Source organism: Athene noctua, chromosome 2 (genome assembly GCF_965140245.1).
Source record: "Athene noctua chromosome 2, bAthNoc1.hap1.1, whole genome shotgun sequence".
Lineage (NCBI taxonomy): Eukaryota > Metazoa > Chordata > Aves > Strigiformes > Strigidae > Athene > Athene noctua.
In genome coordinates, this window is record NC_134038.1 from 81,718,489 (window position 1) to 81,740,308 (window position 21,820).

The 21,820-nt window shown below is 36.8% G+C and overlaps 1 protein-coding gene across 1 annotated transcript in view; it reads left to right on the plus strand.

Annotated features, from left to right (window-relative positions):
* Positions 1-21,820, plus strand: part of TRIO (trio Rho guanine nucleotide exchange factor) — a 253,663-nt gene that overhangs the window by 155,369 nt on the left and 76,474 nt on the right. Inside the window, exons 21-33 of the mRNA XM_074899531.1 lie at positions 2,023-2,145; positions 4,088-4,282; positions 4,395-4,510; positions 5,041-5,107; positions 5,893-6,002; positions 7,073-7,142; positions 7,607-7,696; positions 9,583-9,675; positions 11,762-11,873; positions 13,932-14,122; positions 17,449-17,550; positions 19,657-19,799; positions 20,383-20,482. Of these exons, the coding sequence (XP_074755632.1) occupies positions 2,023-2,145; positions 4,088-4,282; positions 4,395-4,510; positions 5,041-5,107; positions 5,893-6,002; positions 7,073-7,142; positions 7,607-7,696; positions 9,583-9,675; positions 11,762-11,873; positions 13,932-14,122; positions 17,449-17,550; positions 19,657-19,799; positions 20,383-20,482 (1,512 nt within the window). The remainder of the gene's footprint in view (positions 1-2,022; positions 2,146-4,087; positions 4,283-4,394; positions 4,511-5,040; positions 5,108-5,892; positions 6,003-7,072; positions 7,143-7,606; positions 7,697-9,582; positions 9,676-11,761; positions 11,874-13,931; positions 14,123-17,448; positions 17,551-19,656; positions 19,800-20,382; positions 20,483-21,820) is intronic.

The window sequence follows — 21,820 nt, forward strand, 5'->3', positions numbered from 1 at the left end:
GCTGTCTTCATTTAGGTTTTTGTTTGGAAGTTGGAGGAACCCATTCTTTTTGCTTTCAGAACTTGACGCACTGCAATGGGAGCAGATACCAGAGTAGTTTATGAGGGCAATAGTAGGCTCTCAGATTGTTCCAGAGTTAAGGGCTCACCTGATCACCAGATTGATTTCTCCAGTGTTTGTATGGTGATATGTGTCTCTACCATACAATCCTGAGCTTCACATGAGATGAGAACTGATCTAAACTGTAGGAATTAATATAGAGATGAACTTTCTGTCGTATTGTGGCTCTAGAGAGCTGCTAAAAACTTACGAAAGGGCAACATTTGGGGAGGAAATTATCATTCATTCCAGCATTGTGCAATAAACCCACCAAAAAAGGTTAAAGTTAAAAGTGAGAAGTAGCAAAATGAATGTTGTTTGTATTATCAGTGACAGCCATGCTGCTTGTCCAAATCAGTCTTCACTTGCAAAGATTGTCCTTAGAATGACAAGGGGTATCATGCAGGTTGTTGGTAGAAATCTTCCTTTTCTTGACAGTAGTCTGAGAGTTGTTGGGTTGTTTCCATCAGTGATACTTGAAAAGTACAGGCCCATCTCATCAGGCTTGCGTCTGGACTGGTATGTGACTAGGTAAATGGCATCCTAGCATTTACATTCAGTGTTCAGTTTTGAAAGCTTTCTACTCACTTTAGTTCTCACTTTAGAGGCAAAAGCATCCTAAGTGGAAGGAAGAGAATCAAGAGTTATTCAGTCACAGCACTGATGAGCTTAAAGTATTGGTGGAATTATAATACAGACAGTGCCTTTTTTGATTCAGTGTAAGGTTATGCTCTTGAAAAATACTATCTACTGTACACCAAGATAAAACTTTTCCTGTTCTTAGTAAGGTGGATAGATAAAAGGATAAACTGAAAGTAGAGAGATAAAAGGAAGAATGAGGACTCATTAGCAATCTACTACTTTTTCTCTTAGGGTGTTAAATTTTTGTCTAGTGCTGCATGCATTTACTGAAGACACAGAAGATACACAGGCATTTAGTAACAAGAAAGTTCTAAGCAAACTATATTAAACTCTTTGAACATCTGATACTGTCTTTGTCAGAACCAAGAAGTTTCTAAGTTCATGTGCCTCTGCGTACTGCTATAGTAGCCTGTATTCAGGGCTGCAAAACAATTTGTTAATATCAGTCTTCAGTTACATTTTTTTAGATTTTTACTTATATGTGAGAGTTTGAGAGGACTCTTTTTTTTTCCAGTAGTCATAGAATAGGATTCCTCACAACCACTGCTTAAAAGGGCAGCAAATATTAATGTGGGTAGAACACAGATAATAACATGGATCGGCATAGTTCATAATTGTGAGAAAGTAAGGTGCCACAACGTGGAAAGGAAACAATTTTAGTTTGCAGTTCTTGGTTCTTGACTTTTACTGCCTATACATACATTAATTGGTTTAACTGATACATCTCCCCATTCCTCCTCTGCTGCAGGTTTAATTTCTAGAAGTACATGTAACTACAAACTTTGTGAGTCTGGAATACATGTCAAGTAAACAGTGAAATGATAGTTAAATCTTATGTTCTTAGGAAGTTTAGCCTACACATTTGGCAGTCTTATGTACATTTTCACAAGTTGGAAAATGCATGCTTCTGAGTACAGTTGTCATATGCTGCACCAAAAAAGTGATTTTTCCTCAGTTGGGAAGTATACTAACAAAGCTATAGACATAGTTAGAACCTTTTAATAGTGGACTACTGTAGTCTGGTAGTAGTGGACTTCTCTGAAGTATTCAGATTCATGTGTCAGTTGTTTAATTCTTTAAGCATTTCTTCATAGACTAAGTGAATTATTTCAGAGTTACAAACTGTCTGATATTGTAGAGATATTAGGTGATTGCCACAGGTGACATAGAGTAAAATTTACCTGTGGCCGATCTGTGTTGGTGAGATACTGATTACAGATGGTTTTTACTGGCAAAAGTACATTGCCTTTTCTCTTAATTTTCCTTCATTGCTTTATTTAGGCTCTGGAATGGATTCATGACAATGGAGAGTTTTATTTATCTACACATACTTCCACTGGTTCCAGTATCCAGCACACTCAAGAGCTGTTAAAAGAACATGAAGAATTTCAGATCACAGCAAAGGTAACATAAATAAAATTATGTAAGATTAAAAAAAAAAAAAGAAAACCCAAATTCTCCACTCTCTTCCCCACCCCCCACCCAACCAACCAAAAAAACCCCAACCCACAAATCAAAAACCCAACGATGTGTCCATCAAGATCTATTTACTTGCAGTGGCTTTCTCTCTCTATTTCTGCTGGGAACAGAATACACCAAAAGATAAATCAGAAGGTAATCACTGTTCCATCAGGTCTATGTGCTTCTCAAGAAAAAATAGTAGTAAGATAGCTTAAAAATGTTTTTAAAAAAACCTATGAACATTGCAGGACCTTTGATTTCCACTTTTATATCCTCATGTCTGAGGATTATTGCATGTTCATTTAGGATATAAAATACAACAAGACATATTATTATTCAGCTGTGATTTAATTAGAAGATGGTAGAAAAATTAAAGCTTTACTTGTTAGGTTACTCTTTTTATTGAAGTATTCTGTGATTCTGCTGTAACTTTTTTGAGCCATGGTAGCGTTATGTTACTCTGCATCTCTGGAGGCCTATACAGAGATGCACATGTCACTTGTGAGGCTTACCAGTTTTCACATGTGAAAGACAGGCAACTAGTGTGTGACTGAAGTACCTTGAGCTTTATGTAGCCTTGTCTGTCTCTGTTTCGTTTTGTCACCTGTTCAGACTATCACCTGTTTCCGCCCCTTGGCTCCCCCTTCTTCATAGAGAAATAGAGCCCAAGAAAGTAAGCAAATGTTCATTTGTCTGAAGGACCAACTCAGAAGACAAGAGACTTGGAGATGATCATGGGACATGTGGAAAGGGAGAAAGGAGAATCCAGAAAGAACAGAGATCACTTGTGCTTTTCAAACTTGGATTTTCTTCCTTCCAAGTTTGGCTCCTGCCTTTGTTCTGCTGGATCCCTTCCAGCAAGCAGAGCACCGCTGCCCCCCTTGTTTCCTCTGTCAGTCAGCAGATGACGTGGGTGCCCCTTTTTGAAAGGATGTTGTTAGTGCCACTCCCTTGGCGTTTTGCTACCTGTTGAGAGGATGTATTAGCCCTTTCTGATTCCTTAGAGAAAAGAAATGCTTGTGTGAGGGACCATTAGGAAAGAAAAAGAATTGGGGAAAAAGGAAAAACAAACAAACAAATCCCACCAACCCAACACTGTTGACTTTCCAAGTGACATAAAAGTCAAGTTTTTATTGACTGTTTTGCTTAACTCCCTGCTACCACTGGCCTGACAGTAAGTTTTGACATGGTGTCAGCGAGACAGAGAGAAGTGAAGGTATAAACTCATCCATTGTGAATGATTTGTGATTTACATGAAAGAAAGCGAATAGTCTTAGGCACCTTGTTAATTGGGAAAAGCACTTAATTACAGATTTGATGGTGGCTACTTATTCTTAGTTTCTGCTGAACAACTGTGTGACAAGATGACATAATATAAAAAAGATCTAAAGAATATAGTCTTAATCTGTTTAAGTGGAAAGCATATAACAAGATTTATCTCCATCTCAGCATTTCAGTGATATCTAAAGGAGGTAGATTCTTGAGACTGTGAGCCAGGTCTACTACCAGTGCTTTAGTGGTAATGAACGAAATATCCATTTCAGCATCAGAACCCCTTTGTGTTGATGTGAGGAGAATACCCATGCTCTGAAAAGCTTGCCTAGCAGAATTTTAATCTGTGGGTTAGATATGGAGCACATTTTTGAAAGAAAAATAAACAACCTGCTTCTAGTCATGTAATAATAAAATTCAAGGAAACCTATATTCATCTTGTGCTGTTTTTATTAAGAAAAAGGTATCTGTTTAAAGGAGATCTGGGAAGAGAGAGGAGGAAGCTAATTCCTTTGATGGCTTCTCCAACTGCACTTAGTAGCAGGTTAAGCAAAATGACCCCCTTCATGACAGGTAGAGCTAGTAACTGTTCGATATTTTCCTGTTTTCATAGCAAACCAAAGAGAGGGTGAAGTTGTTGATACAGCTGGCTGATGGCTTTTGTGAAAAAGGGCATGCTCATGCAACAGAGATTAAAAAATGTGTCACAGCAGTGGATAAGAGGTACAGAGACTTTTCCCTGCGCATGGAGAAATACAGGACCTCTTTAGAGAAAGCTCTGGGTATTTCCTCTGATTCCAATAAATCGGTAAGAGAAAACTGAGTGTGATGACAGACAAAAAAGCTTTGCTTGCATTTAATTTAGCTATTTGTTTTCTCCTGTCTCCTTCCTTAATCAATTCTTCCTTTCTTTAATAAAGAGCAAAAGCTTGCAGCTGGATATAATCCCAGCCAGTGTCCCTGGGTCAGAGGTGAAACTGCGTGATGCTGCTCATGAACTTAATGAAGAAAAACGAAAATCCGCCCGCAGGAAAGAGTAATACGTTCATTTATTTTTAATCAATGAGAATGCATAAATCAATCCTGATAATGAAACAACTGTCGTGGCTTGTCTGGCAGTTTAGAAATCGGATAAATGGTGAAAAGAGTGATATTACTCAATAGTTCCTATTGCCTTTTATTCACATACTTAAATCTTAAACTTTCAAAACTATGTTAGACTTTTTAACATGCTTTTTTTTTCTTTTTATAAAATAACATGAAATAAGTGTGTAAGGGGAGGAGGGAGGATGGAGGACAACAGTTGAATGACTGTAGCTGTGAAAAGCATTTGAGAAAAAAATTCCATCTCCTTCCCCATTTCTTTTTGCACTGGTTGGTAATGGGAGGGATGTTACCTCTTATGTTTCTTTCATCTGTTGTCTCTCTTCACATTTTAGTTCTCATTTTTTCTTGCAGCAGTGGAAAAAGCAAAAGCTGATGAGGAGAAAGATGTATTCTGGTTATTATGCATTCATAATGATCTAACAGATTGAGATTTGATTATTCTTTCTGTTGTCACCTAAGGTTCATTATGGCTGAGCTAATTCAGACAGAAAAGGCTTACGTAAGAGACCTCCGAGAATGCATGGATGTAAGTGGTTTGGGTTTGGGGTTTTTTTAACTGATCTTTGAAGACAGGATTCAGTCAGTTGCTTTCTGTTTCTTTCTGGTTTTAATAGCTGAGCATGATTGGTTTGCAGTCATAGGCCAAATTAAGTACCTTTTCTGCTATAAAGAAGAAGCTTGAAGTTACATCTGATAACAGCCACTTCAGAACTCATCCTATATGTTTTCCTTTTGTCAGTAATGAGTTTCAGCATTTGCTTCTTTCCCAATTCATAAAAGTGTGGGGGTTTTTGTTTTAGAGAGGGGAGGGGAAAAAGGAGGAGTTTACTTTATTTGCTTTGCCAGCAATAGAGAAGAGCTTGTGTTAATGCTCTTATTATCTGTATCACATGTTCTGCTACTCGCTGACTTTTTGAATAGAAATTCAGAGAGATTCCATGGAAAAGTGCCCACTAATTGTTATGCTGAAGCAAGTAATATTCAGTGTTGGCTGTTGCACAAAGCATGAACTTTTAGACTGCAGACATGACCTTGATAAGGAATATCCTGAAGCATTAGAGATTGTCAAGAACACTTTGCATTTTAAATGATGATGTCTCAGGGACTGTATTAAATTGTCAGGTTTAGAATGTGGATTTCACTGTCAAAATCACAACATATATTTGACACAACAGGTACTGTCACAATTGGAGATGGTGATGCTATGTGATCTTCCCCAGTTTCTCTCCAGGAATGTATGCTTACAGATATCTGGGTGCTTCTGTTCAGAGTTTATCATGACTTTTCATGCATCTTTTTTGTTCTGGGCAGACATATCTGTGGGAAATGACAAGCGGAGTCGAGGAGATTCCACCTGGTATTGTAAACAAAGAACACATTATCTTTGGAAACATGCAGGAAATCTATGAGTTCCACAATAAGTGAGTGACTTATCTTCCATTTCCATATTACTGCTAAATTCATATGATGACCTGAGGGATTTCCTAATGAAAATATTGTGCACATGAATAATGGATGCTTTACCATAAAAAAAATCTAAAGGATTTCTTCTTGCATTGCTAAATTGTTTCAGTTGTTGCTTTTTGAAGCCAGGTAGGTACACCATTAGAAACTGTCTTTTTCAGAATTGCACATCTCTCAGTTTTTAAAAAATTATTTGAATACATTAAAATTTTGCTGTAGGTTTTCCAGTTCTAAAGAGATGGAAACCACTGAACTCAGTAGAATGCAGGTATAGCACAAACATCAGTTCAAGACACTCATTCCTTCAGAACCCTCATTGCTGATTTCTAAATGCAACTGCTAGTGGGAAGGATTAGGGCTCCCTGCTCACTCGGGGCTCTTTGAAGCTTCTGTGGTAATGCCCTGCCATTGTTACATTTACTTGAGTATAGAGCATGAAAGAGGCTTGTCCACTACGTTTCTTCTGAGTGGAATGGTTCCTAGGCAGATCTGTATACAGAAGTCTTGTTCTGAATCTTCCCTCTTTGTTAATTCATTGGTGTTTGTATTGGGTTGTGATTCTTTTAAGTAATGAAATATACCTAACGTACTCCAGAACCTAATTTTACAGTTCTTTGTATGCTTTTTGGTAACTTGAGCATGTAGAAAGCAAGTCACCTCCTTTTTTTTTTTTTTTTTTTTTTTTTCTTGAGATGGAGGCTAAGCTTTTCTTGAAACTGAAACAGTAGGAAACCTTGATGGAGAACAGCAGTAGTTATAAAATTTTTGTGTACTCTTATGTGTTAACTGCATGTCTGCTGGATCAATTCCTGATCTTCACATCAGAATTTATATTGAATTACAGTTTATATTACTTCCGTTATTGCACATTTTTATCCATTCCTGTTATCTTTATTTCTTTAACTCATTCTGTTGGTATGAATTGCAGCACGTTTTGTAACTGCCTTTATTCACAAACAACAAATCAGCTGCTTTAATGAAAATGTTTCATGTGCCTCTGTACTATTTGTTTCTTTTCTATCCATAGTATATTTCTCAAGGAGCTGGAAAAATATGAACAGTTACCAGAAGATGTTGGACACTGCTTTGTCACTTGGGTAATGAAGTCAGACTTATGTTTAGAAGTAACAAGGGAGATAGGAAGCATGAAGGGACGGATTCTTGATTTCAGGTCCCCTTTTAATTCATAAAATTTGTAAAAATACCACTTGCTTCAAATTTGAGTAAAAATGCGTGTATCTTTAACTAGGAGAAAAAAAATAAGGCACTGCTGTTAGATGGCAATGCTTAGCTGCTCTTGAAGTTTATGCAAGTTGCCTAAACGTGCTTTCAGGTCTGATTTGGTATCTTTGTTTTAGCTATGAATAATCTACTTTTGCATACATTGCTATTGTTTTCAGTCTTACTTGTCTGATATATGTTCTTATGCTACCAGTTTGGAAAAATATTTCTGTGTATTTTCTCAATTTCTTGAGAGACAAGGTATCTGATAACTGTAAAAAGTTCGAGACAGAAATGATGCTCTCTGATAACCTGTGTAAATTTGCGTTTTGTTCTGCAGGCAGACAAATTCCAAATGTATGTTACTTACTGTAAAAATAAGCCAGATTCTACCCAGCTGATATTAGAACATGCAGGAGCATACTTTGACGTAAGTACTTTGTGTCCGTCTTGAAAGTGTATGCTTTGGCAGTTTGATTCATGTACTTGCAGTTATGCTGAGTGCCTGATTGCTTAAGAAAATGCAAATTTCCCAGTACTAATGCTGCAATTTAGTGTCAGCTTAAGAAAATTAATACTGTATCTCATATGGTTAACTTATATTGTTCAGTTGGTCTCATAAAGCTGTCAAATCAAATGTAAAAAGTTGCTGTCACGTGTCAGAGCAGTTCAGAACTGGAAGCAGGTTCTGGCAGCAATGGCTGAGACATGAATCTTCATCTCCCACAAGTACATTCTGCAAATCTTAGAATTTTTATGTGCTTGGTTTGTATTATATGTAATAAAGATGGAAATCTTTGTTAAATTTTTGGAGCACCCTCAAATTGTGTGTAGTGGTAATTCAGTTGACTGCCATTGTTGAGAGCTGCTAAACCAACCACCTTATTCATTCAGTCCCAAGGTTACTTGGTCTATGTGTAATATTCTGCTTAGGAAAGGACCAATATGTAGCAGCTGTTAGAGGTTTTATGAAGGAATTTTGGCCACACTGAATGAATTTTGGTTGAACATGTATGAAGATGATTCAATTAGGGTGCTTTCTACCCCTTTTTTGTTTCCTTCTCCGTTGTGCTGAGCCACTAGCTGTATAGTGACACCACAAACTTTTTTGGAGTTGTTAGTAGAAGTAGAGTGAAAGTCATAATAAAAAACAAATTCCCAGAAGTTCTTGGTCTTAATTTAAAAAGTCTATCACTGAGGAGATGGAGATTCTGAACATCATAAGGTAAAGCCTTTCTGTGACGCCCCTAAAGTTTACAGTATTTGAAGAAAAGAAGGTAAGTTACAGGAAATCAGGCAGATATGACCAAAAAAATTCAAAGAAAAACTTAGTAAATACTATTGTAAAAAAAAAAAAAAAAAAAACAGAAAGGGCTCTGATAAAACTGTATTAGAAATAAGTTCTTGCCACCACCTCCAAAGGAGCACCCTTTGATCCTCTGTTTTACCAGTGTGTCCAGAGCTCTCTATCCCCTAATCCACCTAAAGTGGATTAGAAGTGTGAAGACCTAATTCTGTGCACAGGTAACTTCAGGAATTTCCATTGATGCCACCACTGGACCATGTAAAAATGTCATGCGTATCCTATCTTCGGAATTTCTGATACTGTAATCATGGTTAGAAAGCACATAGATGCAGTGCCTAACTTGCTGTTTGAAAGTGTGTGATTAAAATATATCAGATACTGTGATAAATGGCAAATGCTGGCCGTGGAGTTCAGCCATGATCAGTACTTGAAATCTAGTATTTATCCCATCTAGTTCTGTTTTCCTCTTTTATTTTTGTGGAGGTCTTTTTTTGTTTGTTTGTTTGTAAGTGGCTGTTTTCTTTTTAAGTGTTTGGTAACCTCTTTCCTTTAGTTAGAAAATATTATTTCGTGCTCCCCCTTGTGGGGGAAAACTATTTCCATGACCATTAACAGTTAAACTAGCAAATGGTGCTAAGAAACGTCCACCTCAGCCTTCCTGTGATAGTCTTGGCTGTTCCCTGGAACACTGAAATTAGTTTTCTTTTCTCTCTTGTAAGTAACAAAAGCAATAGAGATTTTAATTTTTTAAAAAGGGCGTTGCCGCATGTTTGGTATGCCTGATTGTTGCTATTTGTATTTAGGTTTGTTGAAATGCCTCAGTCTTTTGTTTGTGTGAAGTGAGTGGGCAGATGCACAACATAACTGTTTGCTGTGACTTGAATATCTCGTTATCATGTCTTTTTTTATTTCTCCTTGCTAAAATAGTATTTGTAGATAATGTGTATTATTGCATAGCCCTCAAAGCAATCTATATCTGAGTGTTGGTGCTATTTGCATTTTTCATGTAGGAGATACAGCAACGACATGGACTAGCCAACTCTATCTCCTCTTACCTTATCAAACCTGTCCAAAGGATAACAAAGTACCAGCTTCTTTTAAAGGTCAGTATTAATTTAAAGTTTTTCATCTGATTCTGCTGTTCTTAAAAAAGCAAAGCACTTGCTGAAATCAAGAGGGCTGTTTTTTACTCTACATTCTGAGACTACAGCATCCTGGGCAGCCTCAAATATTGCTGCAATATTTTTTAGGAGACCACTGAAAATGACAGAAGGCATAAATAAGAAACTTTTTGTCCAGATTCCTGTAAATCCAAAAAGATACTTCTCTACAAATGTTTACTTAGAAAATAGAATTTGCATTTCCAGGGTAAAAAAGTAATTATTGGCCATATAGACAGACACATTTTTATAATGGCTTCTGTAACAAATTTTGGCATGCCATTAGCTATGTTTATGGTATTAAGGACTGTAAAATATATAATTTTTATCTATTTACATATATATAAAATTATAATATATGTACATGTATATTTATATATACTTACTGAGTACCCATAGAGATGTTGCACAAACAGTTGTTACTTGTAATGTTGCCTGGAAATGCCAAGTAATAGTAGCTGTTAAAATAAACAAAACTTGGAAACCTGTAGTTAGAGCTTTCATTTAGTGGACAGTGAGCAGCAGTGTTCTTGAACTGCACTAGGTCTCTGTTAGGTGGCATTGCTTGCTTTGTAATAATTGCCTGCAAAAGCACTGTAACTGATCTGTCTCTCCCCTTTTTACTTGAGAACTGCAATGAATGAGTGTTTCTAAAATTCCTGAAAAACACTGAAGGGTATTTCAGGTCAAGGTGGATGAAAACAAGTCTGTCATTTTTAACTGAAACAAACGGTTTGCTTCCCCTTGTGAAAAGGTGCAATTTGATTGTTAGAACTTACAAAAATACTCTAGGCTGTGGTGTTTCAGAAATTTTGTGGTGTTGATTTCAACAATTATTTTTTTTAAATTTAAACATGCCTTAGCTGCTACATTGTTGAAGTGATGGGATAGATGGCTTTGCTCTGTAGTAAAATTGATTTATTTGGTGGTTCCTGTGTTTTCTTTTTCTACTTCTTTTTTTTTCCCCCTTTCCTATAAGAAGAGATAGGTAAAATATGGAAGGATGGAGAGCTCAAAGCTTGAATTATAGCTGAAACATTTTACAGTTCTAGAAGTTCTGCTTGGTTTTCCAAATAGTATTAAAGCTGCTTGTCATCTGTGCCTCCTGGAGAATATTTATAGTTACACTCACTTTTCTGTGGAGTTGTCATGCAAAATTCAAGTGTGATGATGTAGTGGTTTGCTGTGATGGTAGTATTGGCAGTTAAATACTAATAGTGTAATGATGATAATAATGGGAATCACCTGGCTTTGTCTTTAAAAAGGAAAAGGGAATTTAACCTGAGGGAATGAATCAAGTGGGCCTTTTGAATAATAGAAGGAACATAATATGTCCTTTTTTATCTTGATACTGTTCAAATACTTAAAGGATGTGAGGAAATTTAAGTATCAGCTAAGGTGCTGTTATGTTAATATCTGTGGGATGTTGAATGGGCAGGGAACTGCATTGCCCTAAATTCCACTATGTTCCAGCATATTCCATTCTCTAACTTCTGTCCATTAGTTGATGCTTGTTTGTATTCAAAAGTTTTGTCTGTAGGATGTTTTTAACGGCGTGAACACAGAATAGAGTAATTCATGGAATACTTAAAACGGAACAATGTAAATCCTGTTATCAGCAGTAGTACAGAGCAGGTCTTTGGTGCAGTGAAGCAGAAACTGACATGGGAGGAAGGGGTCCTTTTGTGCCCTACCGCTTTCCACCATCTTCATGACTTGGCAGCTGCATTGTTCTGGGCCTTGGTGTAGCACTGCATCCAATAGCTGTGTCTGTGCTTACCAGAAAAAATGTTGTCCTTAATGTAACTTTTAAAGATTTCTTATTAAGCAGATGACCTTGTTTAAATTAGAGGCGGTTAGCTGAAAGCTTGGGTTGCTCCTTGAAGAACACATCATGATAAATACGAAGTATGCTGTCATGTCATTGGCAGAGTAAGAAGATTAAAAATATGTTAGAAGTAGTATTTGTCTATTGCCTCAGTGTAGAAACACATGACAGAGAGTGTTCATGTCTGCTTATCTTTTGCAGGAGCTGCTCACATGCTGTGAAGAAGGTAAAGGTGAGATTAAGGATGGCCTGGAGGTAATGCTTAGTGTGCCAAAGCGAGCTAATGACGCCATGCACCTCAGCATGCTGGAAGGTAAGGATTCAAACTGGCTTTCCAGTTCAGTCATATGCTGTAGATTAAGTTTGATTAATACCTTTCTATATTACTACATGTTGAGAAGATCTGAAGAATGTGAACTTTTTCTTATCTCTAGGTTTGTATTTTATATAACTTTTATTTGAGGGTATATAAAATGCAGACTTATGTAGGAAAATGAATTGTGACAGACAACTAGTACAGTTTTGTTATTTTTTTTTAATGTTCTTTCATCCTGATCTGCGACTGCAGATTTGAAAAATATGTAGACTAACCAACTTCTCCTCTACTCACCTAAAATATAATAGGTGAGTGGTCAGATATGATAGCTTTGGCTACATTTTCCAACCAGTATCCTTGGATTCTTTGAGATGCATAAGTGTATTAGAGGTGATTTTGCTGATTTATGCATCGAATATGTGTCTCCAAGAAGTTTGTCGTTTTCACATCTGTTTGCTGACTGTTCCATAGCAGACTTCTGGTTGCAATGAAATATATCTTCTGGCAGTAAAATGTCAGCATAAGCCAATTTAGGCTGAGCCTTAGCTAGAACAGCATAATCATGTTCATGGCAGACAGTGAAGGTTGGATGTAATTGCTTCTATGTGCTTAGAACAGCTTTCTGCCAAAATCTGTCTTGTAATTGGCACATTATCATGTATGATGGTGCCATCATACATTTAGTAATAAAAGCCGTTTTCTTTGGGGGTTTTTTTGAGCTAAAGGCAGGAGCCACCTTACCTTGCAGTTGCTGAATAAAGACTTATAGGTGCTTTTAGTTAATATTCCTTTTCTTCCTGTCTGTTTTCTAGTAGTAAAATGGAGCTTGTCATGGAATTTCCAGTATCAAGAAAGTTACTATAAAACTCGTCTTGGTTTGACATGTGATCCTTGATCATGGGAATGCTCAAAATCACCTCTCCTCCGTGATTTTTAACAATAGTGATGTTGGTCAGTTTGCCAGATGGGTTCCAAATGCTTTGTTCAGGAGGCGGTGTTAGTATAAATGCTGACCAGCTTTGATAATAATCTTTTAACACTGGAAATACGACTTTGGAGAATATCCTAATCTTCTACATAAGTTGGTTTTGTAACAAATCTTGCATGTATTGTTGAGTCAGCCTATATTAGACAAATATAGTGAGCGAGCACATTTCCTCTTTATGTCTCTGGAGGATTTTGAATTAACATCCTGATGCAACTTGTCTCTAATGCTCTCCATACTGTTGCCCTGTTTAGAACAGTGGGAACTGTTGTTTTCTCAAGAAGGATGGTGCTTTTCTGTTCAGAGAATATCGACAAGCAGTATCTATTTAAAATGCAGTTTAATACCACTTGGAAGAGTATGGTAGACTAATTTATCCTTCAGTGCTAAAGCTGCATATTAAACTGGGAGAACACTGTACCACTATAGTGAAAGTAAAATTGTTGATATTCTCAATCTTCACCTCTACGTTATGTCTCAAGATAAGTAAACCAGTTGATATTTCTTTATTGTGGACCAATGCTGGAATGCCTCAAAGGCAGGCTGATCACAAAGCAGCAGCTCCAAGCTGCCATCATTTTTTCATCCCCTACTGGAACATGTTTGCATCCTTATTGTGTAGATGGTAGGGAAGGTGTATCACCAGAAAAGGTGGCATTTGGAAGCTTGCAGATGTCAGAACAACCGGCTGTGCTCTCTGTGTCCTTGCAAGTTGCTCACTTCCTACAGTGGCAGGAAGCTTATAAGAGAAATCATTTTCATCACAGAAGAGGTTACCAGAAGCTGACATAGACAGATCTGTCATTTGTTGGTGAAATACTGCCAGAGGAGTTGATAAACTTCTTAACAGTTGGATCTCTAAATTTAGATACAGACTTGAGCTACAGTTACATTTAGTATATTGCAATGTTGAAATCAAGTCTTGTTTTTATTGCTTCCTTGGAATCCCATCTTTTGCAAGCTGTATTTGGGGTGGGGAAATCATATCACTTAATAAACAGAAGCTGTGCTTTTTAATGTCCTTGTATTATCAACTTTTCTTGGTGAACCTTTCCTCTCATGTTTTTTAGGCTTTGATGAAAATATAGAATCTCAGGGAGAGCTCATCCTTCAAGAATCCTTCCAAGTGTGGGACCCAAAAACTCTAATTCGAAAGGGAAGAGAGAGGCACCTTTTCCTTTTTGAGATGTCCTTGGTTTTCAGTAAAGAAGTAAAGGACTCCAGTGGAAGGAGCAAGTACATTTACAAGAGTAAACTGTTTGTAAGTATGAGAGAACAAGTGATCATATTTAGAAAGTTGTTTAGATTAGACTGCAACTAAGCTCAGATGATTTAAATGTGCCTGAAGTACTTGAACAACCATTCTATTGCACTGAAAGAACAGCCTTGGAATGTAGACTGAATCTTCTAATTTTGCTGCTTTGTCATGCTTTTGTGGAGAAAGAATAAGCAGAAAGCAACTACTGAAGGCTATGTGTCAATCTTGGTGTGTCAGGACAAAGGAAAGTCAAGATTGGGCTGGACTGATTTTTGTCTTAATTATGTGTATGATTTGCTGGTTCTTTAAGGCTTATTTGTATAAAGGATAAAGATGGAAGGAGTTGACAAGCTGCCTTCATCTTGCTTGTTTACTATTGCTGTTGTAGTAATATTCATGTTAAGGATTCATTTTGGTGGATATCCTACACATACTGATCTGGAAAGACAAGAACTCCTTGTTGTGGAAAAGTTCCAGAATGTCTACTGAGACTAGTAGTCTTAAAATAATACTTTGTAAATAAAATTACAGCTCTTATGGTCCACTGAAAGGATGTAAAAGATGGAAATGCTTTTCTTCCCATTAAAAAAAAACCAACCAAACAAAAAAACCCCAAAAACCCAACAAATTCCTCTCTTGCTTTCCTCGTTTGTAGCATGTATACTTTGCAAAATGTGGTTGTGGATTTCATATCCTTACCTTTCTGTCAATTGGATGACTTGGGTGAGAGCACTATTCACACTTGTAAATTTAGGTAGCCAGGTGAGAAGATGGTCTCCCATGGCTTGCTCTGCTTCTGTTGGAGGCAAGGTTAGCTTTCCTACCAGTCAGTTTAGAACAAGTACTTGAAATTATTTTACTTCTCAGAATCATGCTGTAAAAGAGATTATTCTTCTATTGAGCCTATTGGGATATATGACTAAGTGTTGTTGATATAAATACTGAGCTGCTTCTCCCTGCTTCAGCTCCTTTTCCTTGTTCTTTTCCCCTTCCCACCTCTGTGTCCAAACTGGTAAAGCTGGTTGGTTCAAAACCCCTCTTTTTTCTGTATCTTACTTTTCATATTCTGTCACTTCATTTCCAACACTTGCTTTCCTTTCTGATATAAGGAAGCTAGCAGGTAACACAGCTGCAGCTCTTTTGTTTATCACACCTTTCTTTGGTGCTCTCAAAAGCTTGAAATACAAAAAACTTCTGGTGTACTGGAGGGTAACATCAGCTGCCAAGGCATTACATGAGGGAGGAGGCAGAGCTGAAAAACCGACTCTGTAAGCTTTTAATGTCATTTCCTCTGGCAGGAATTTATTAATAGCCTTGAGTCCTAGAGAAGCTGCTGGAAATCTTGAAGACTCCTATTGTGCCTCATTTTTAAAATACAAGCATTCTTTTTGTCTTCATGTTCTGTTTAGCAAGGTATCTTGTACTGCAGCTTACTAATATAGCAATTCTTATAGTTTGATCTTTGGAAAAGGCGTTCATACTGATGTTGAAAGCATGTGTGTTGATTTGAGCTAAAGATCTTTTTTGCACATTATCCTGTCTCATACCTCTGGAAGGTGGTTTTACAAAAGTGAGGTCCTTCTCTTCTCTTTGGGCATGATGACCATCATGGTTTCCACAGCACAGGATAGCCAATGGCAAAACTTGTATTAGTGGAAAAATGTGTTAATGAACTTCTTTGGCAAGAGATAAAGTGTCTGAAAGCAAATTCGGAAGGAGGGCTGTGGGAACAAGGCAAGCAGGTATTACTTTGCCAGAACACTCTCCCAGTCACCAGTAACTGCAGTTCAGAGGCTTCCTCACCTGAGTGTGTTTTCTGTGCATTCAGTAACCTGCTTTGGATTTCTCTTCTGTGAGCTTGTCTGTGGACCTCATGCAGACTTTTAGCATTTTGTCCTTTGCAAAGAGTTGTATTGCTCAGCTACCTACTGGGCACAAGCCAACCTCCCTGTGCTGGGTTTTGAACCTGACTCCTTCACACTAGTTTCACTTGATGCCTACCAGCATTGAAAGGGACATTGAACAGTGTATTGTCTACTTTGCCACCGCTTAGTGTACAGACCTCTACTGCATTGTCCCTTAGTTGTCCCTTGTAAAATTAATATTCGCAAGCGTACCAAGGCTTCTAAATTTTCTAGGCTTTAAAAAATAAACAACATTAAAAATTGTATTATCTTGCCTGTTCAGACTCTTTAGATTGGGCAGTGTAGTATTTTTTAATTTACATACTGTAATGTTGGTTTAAGTCTTTTACAGGCTTTTTAACACACATAGCAGCTCTTGGTGAGTCAAGTTTAAAATGCATTACAGGCTTTTAAGTATTTCTGTGAAGACTCCATTTTATCAAAAAGAGATGACAAAACTGAAAGGATGGTTCTACTGTGTGGTTTTTTTCTAATAAAAAAACCGAACCAAACAGCAAAACAAGTTGGCATCCAAATGAGACAAAAAAATTACCTTTACTCAAGTACTGCATATCCAACATCTCTTGCAATGAATTATGTATGTGCTAGTGATGATGCATACTGAGGGGAAAAATACAGCTTCTAATAATTTAAGAATGCTTAGCAGCTGTCTTAGGAGCGAGGGTTCTTGTAGCTTGAGCTATATTTCTTAGTTCATAATTTTTTTGGAGCAGAGCCTATATGAATTGTTCAACTGGAAGCCGATTCACATGATTGAGATGTTCCAGTTGGAAAAGTGAAAGCGTTTTGGATGATAATTAGCTATTAAGGTCTGACATTAGAACATTTCCAAAGACTGATTGTTAATGTAGTTGTCCCACAAAATTCTCCAGGGAAACTGCATTTCTGAATGATTTAATCCATTTCAGAGTGAAGAAAACATACTAGCAAAGGCTTCCAAAGGCAGAAAAGAGATCAGAGTTTTAGAAGATATTGAGAGATTTCTTAAGCATATCTTAGTTGGGAGAAAACATAAAAATCAATAAGTAGTGAGTGTTCCCTGGTGGAAAGTAACAAGGAGAAAAGCCAACACTTATTTTTACCAAACACGTATCTTTACAGTTATAAGGCTTTTATTGTCAAGTCAAAAATGTAAAATAAATAATTTGGTGTTCAGATTATAAATGCTATTGTTTATTGTTACTTTAAAGGAAAAACTGTTTAGCTTGCAATTCTTCTTTTTTTGAAGAAACCTTCACCACTACCACCAGAATAAAGGATTCTCTCTAGCGTGTCTGTTAAGTCTTAAGCTTCTAAAAATCACCTTAAATAGCAGAGCTCAATTATTTTAGAACATTAGCATCCCTTTGCAGCTTCTGAGAAAAAAAATGGCATGCCATCCTAACAAGTTTTTCTTAATTCCAGACTTCTGAACTGGGTGTCACAGAACACGTAGAAGGAGATCCCTGCAAGTTTGCTCTATGGGTTGGAAGGACACCAACTTCAGACAACAAAATTGTTCTCAAGGTAATTTTAGAAGATGTGCTTGTACAGTCTATACTAAATCTTGTAGTTGTTGTTCATACTTGTTGAGAAGGCAACAAGTTATGACTTTTCCTCCTTTGAGAGGGACAGCTGCTGACAGAGAATTTTCCTTTGTGTGTGAAGGATGTGGTATGTATCTAACTTATTTGGCTTAACAGCAGAGAAGAATCTGTGTCGTCTAATGAAGGATTAAACAAATTTGCTTTCACAAATCAGAGCAGGAAGAGGTTTGATCCCATGAACTTCTATAGCTTGAAGACTTCAGCCACTAGCTGACAGACCAACTGATATGCCACAGACAAATCATGCCATCAGTGTTACATTTTGTGCTCAAGTCATTACTGCTTGTTGGTGATGCTGTTTTTCATAGCCCATATTTTTATGCAGACATCGAAACACTCCATAAGATTTTATGTCTTTCTGTGGGCTACAAGTTTTTGTGAAGATACTTGCCTTTGGATGACACTGCATGCAATGCCTATAAATTTTGTGTCTGGGGAACTTACAAGTGTCAGTAGTGTTCTTTGCCTAGCTAGGAGAATGGCGAAATCAGTTCTTCCTGTGACTCTGGTATGTAACCTGGAACATACTGTTTTCAACTGGAGAACTTTTTTGTAATACCACATGGAGCTAGTGGGTAATTTAACATATTTTGAGACTGCATCAGCTTTGAAACTTTTATTTTGTTTCTCTTAGCTGTGTTGAGCTGAAAAAAAGTTAATCTTCCCATTTACAGGTTAATACACCTACTATTAAAGTTGTTTATATTTTTACATATATATTTGGTGACTACTCAATGACGCCACTGTAAAATGTCCACTTAAATTTACATGTTGCCACTCAGATTTATATGTTTTCCTAGGGAATTACAGGCTAAGAAGAGCTCACATAAGTTTTTTGCAATGAAGTGAAATATAACATCACAAAATAATAAAACTTTTTCAGTCTTAATACTCCTGTAATTTCAGAGAAAGTGCGTTTCAGGCTGAAATGATCCTCCCAGGGTAGAACAGTATAAGGGGTTTTGTTTAAGGGCTCTCGACATAAGATCACTTTACTTATCTTTACTTTGAGCATAGGATATTTAAATAGCTTGCATGGTATATGAAGCTTTTCAATAATTTTGTTGATTTTTTTTGTTTTTCAAGGTTGAAAACTAGCACTTCCTTAGCTCATTAGTATTATAAGTTCCACAAAAAAAAAAAAAAAAAAAAAAAGATTTAACAAAATTCTGTGTTTGGCTTCTTTTCCTAAATTTTTTTGCTTGTAAAAGAAAACAGAAATCTTTTTCCTAACTGTTCATCTGTTCCTGCAACTTTCTCCATCCCTTTAGAATCTCTAGTTATTAAATATTTATAGTACGTTAAATATTTATAATATATTCAAAGCCAATTATTTCAGGAGACAGCAATTAAGATAATGGGAAGTTATATAATAATTTTTTTAGATCTGCAATAACATTTATATTTAATAGCATTTCAGGTACAGGGTTAAATTGGATTAAACAAATAGATTACAGGTTGGGCAGCTGTGTATCAATTCTTTTCCAGGATATCTCAAAAATATAGATGATATGTTGCAGGCAGTTATAAAAATCAGCTTTCTGCTTCCAGGTATGTTTCAAAATTGGGAAAAGTATTACATGAAATGTGTTGAAGTATATGTGTTGCAGTATAAGTTAATTTTTCTTTCAATGTTAGTAGATTGTTATATAGAGTTAACCTAAAGCATAGCATGAGTTTAAAATACCAGTGTTCAAGGTATTATTAATGGAATTCAGCCTCCCCTGTCTTGCATAAGATGTGTGCAGGGCTTTAGCCTTCAAGTTATGAAAGAGGAATCTGAATCTAAAATAAAATGGTTTTTAAATTAACAATGTTAATAAAGTTGAAAAGCATAAAGAAGTGTTGGCAATTCAAAACGAAGACAACTAGCTTGAATTTACTTTTCTCTGTTCAGGTTTTCAAAAATTATGCACAAACTGATTCTTTATGCCTTCCTCTTTGTGTTTATTAGCTAACTGTATGTGTGGATCTTCTCAGCTGTAATAGTCCATTGTGGGGGTTTTATTTCTTTTGCATATCAAAGGCATCCAGTATAGAGAATAAACAGGACTGGATCAAACACATCCGGGAAGTGATACAAGAAAGGACCATTCATCTGAAAGGAGCATTGAAAGAGCCGATCCACATCCCCAAAACCGCACCAACAACAAAACAGAAAGGAAGAAGGTAAGGAGTTTAAAATAATCAGAGATCTCTAAGTACACAACGGTGCTCTTTCCTCTGTAGTATTGCATTTCTAATGACTCAGTAAATTGGACAAAAGCAAGAATTTCCAGTTTCCTGCAATGCTGAATTTGTGATATTTCTGCTCGGAACAGTCCATGACTTGTGTACATTCAACCATTACAGAATGGATTTGGAACTGCAGTACAGGATAGCTGTACATTTTCGATTTTTACAGTTCTGCATGTGTTAGGTCTTTGGTTTCCTTTCATGGAGCTTAAAATGTGTGACTGAGTGTTCTGCTTGCCAGCTTTGGCTAAGTGGCTGTGCACGTTTCTTGACGTAGTTTTGGCTGGTTGGTTGTTGCCTTAATTCTACATGATGTAGACCTTGAGCAAACAAATCTGTTCTCTTAAAGCACAGAACAAAGTATTAAGTGCTGAATATTTGATTTTTGCATGTTAGTTTGCCTGGCTGGTGTCCATTGCCACACTGTTTAGGTAACCCTTCTTTAGAGTTGCAAGTAGGGAACGAACACATTACAAACACAATGCTAATATTGTAATGAAAACTGAATTATTTGCAGAGACGGCGAGGATCTGGACAGTCAGGGAGATGGTAGCAGCCAACCTGATACTATTTCAATTGCCTCACGAACCTCACAGAACACACTAGACAGTGATAAGGTAAGTTTCCCAGGTGTTGCTCTGTTCTGAGAGCAAATGTTTCATCCCTTAGTGTGAGTTAGCACTCAAGATTAGTCCTTAGTACCTTCAGACAGGAGGTGTGGAAATATTCGATCTCTTAAAAATAGCTGTATGCAATAGAGAAAGTTTCCTGATGCCAAGGAGGAGCAGGGGGTGATTGTTTAAATCTAATAGGTCATGAAAGAATTATGTTTGTTCCAAACTGAAACCATTTTGGTCTCCTCTCTTGTGCAGTTTGTTTAAAGATTTGACCCAGTTTAAAAACAAAGTTTTATTTTACATAAAATTTGATACTCATGCACAGAATTTTTCTTGATGTCAGTCTCAGCCTTTCTTAAAGCATACCATCTGCTTTTTGTATTAGCTTGAGTTTGGTGGTTGCCATGTGCTTACTTTTGTGAAGGAAAAATACTATCATGGGTTAGAGAGTAAGAGTGTTAACTTTCTGCATGAGAGCTGATAGAAATCACCATACTGAAGAGGAGTAACCCACAACACTGTCATATGATACTAGTGCTAGTGTTTCCTTTCTTCCATCTCTGCCTATAGATTCTGGCAGGGTTATTCCATAAGGATAACACAGCCACTTTCTCGTGGGTGGAAGAAAGATAGGCATTAAAAGAGTAAAAATTCTTATGAAATGTGCGTGTTACTTTGGAATTGAAAGAAGTTTTCTGGCAACTGAGAAGTGTTAGGATCTTGGAGGGTGGTAGAAAGGAATAATGGAAGTTTGTCAAACAGATGAATGAATAAAAACACAGAAGCCGTGTAGCAAAATTACTCGAAAACACAGTAAGGGATTTCTGTCATATTACCTCATTGGGTAAAATTGTTCTGATGAGCCATTCAAAGTACATAAGTAAATAACCAGTATATCACAGGGCAACTAAGTGAATAGGTTCTCAGATTAATGTTTTGATAATTCCCGTTGTCATCTAAAAGAGAGTTAGTTTTCTGTATTTTTTCATGTCACTTAAAACTGTATGATTTGATTTTTCCTTGTAAAGAAGAGGAAGACAGAAGAAGAGAAGTATAAAGTGCTCAGGGTTGCTCTTGCATTTGTCAGAAATAGCCTATGTTTTGACCTTGTGCATTTGTACTGAAGTTGGTCTGTAGTTTTGGTGGTGGTTTCTTCTAAGAATATCTGTGAGAAAAATGGTTGATTAGAGAAAAAAAAAAAAATTCAATGGCTCTTGTTTTGCTCTTTTATTCTTTGCATTCTTACTTAGGTGTTTAGTGATTTACAGAAATTGTGTTGTATATACTAGCAAACGGTTTAGTTCATCTTGCCGAGGAGAGAGGGTAATATTTCATGCA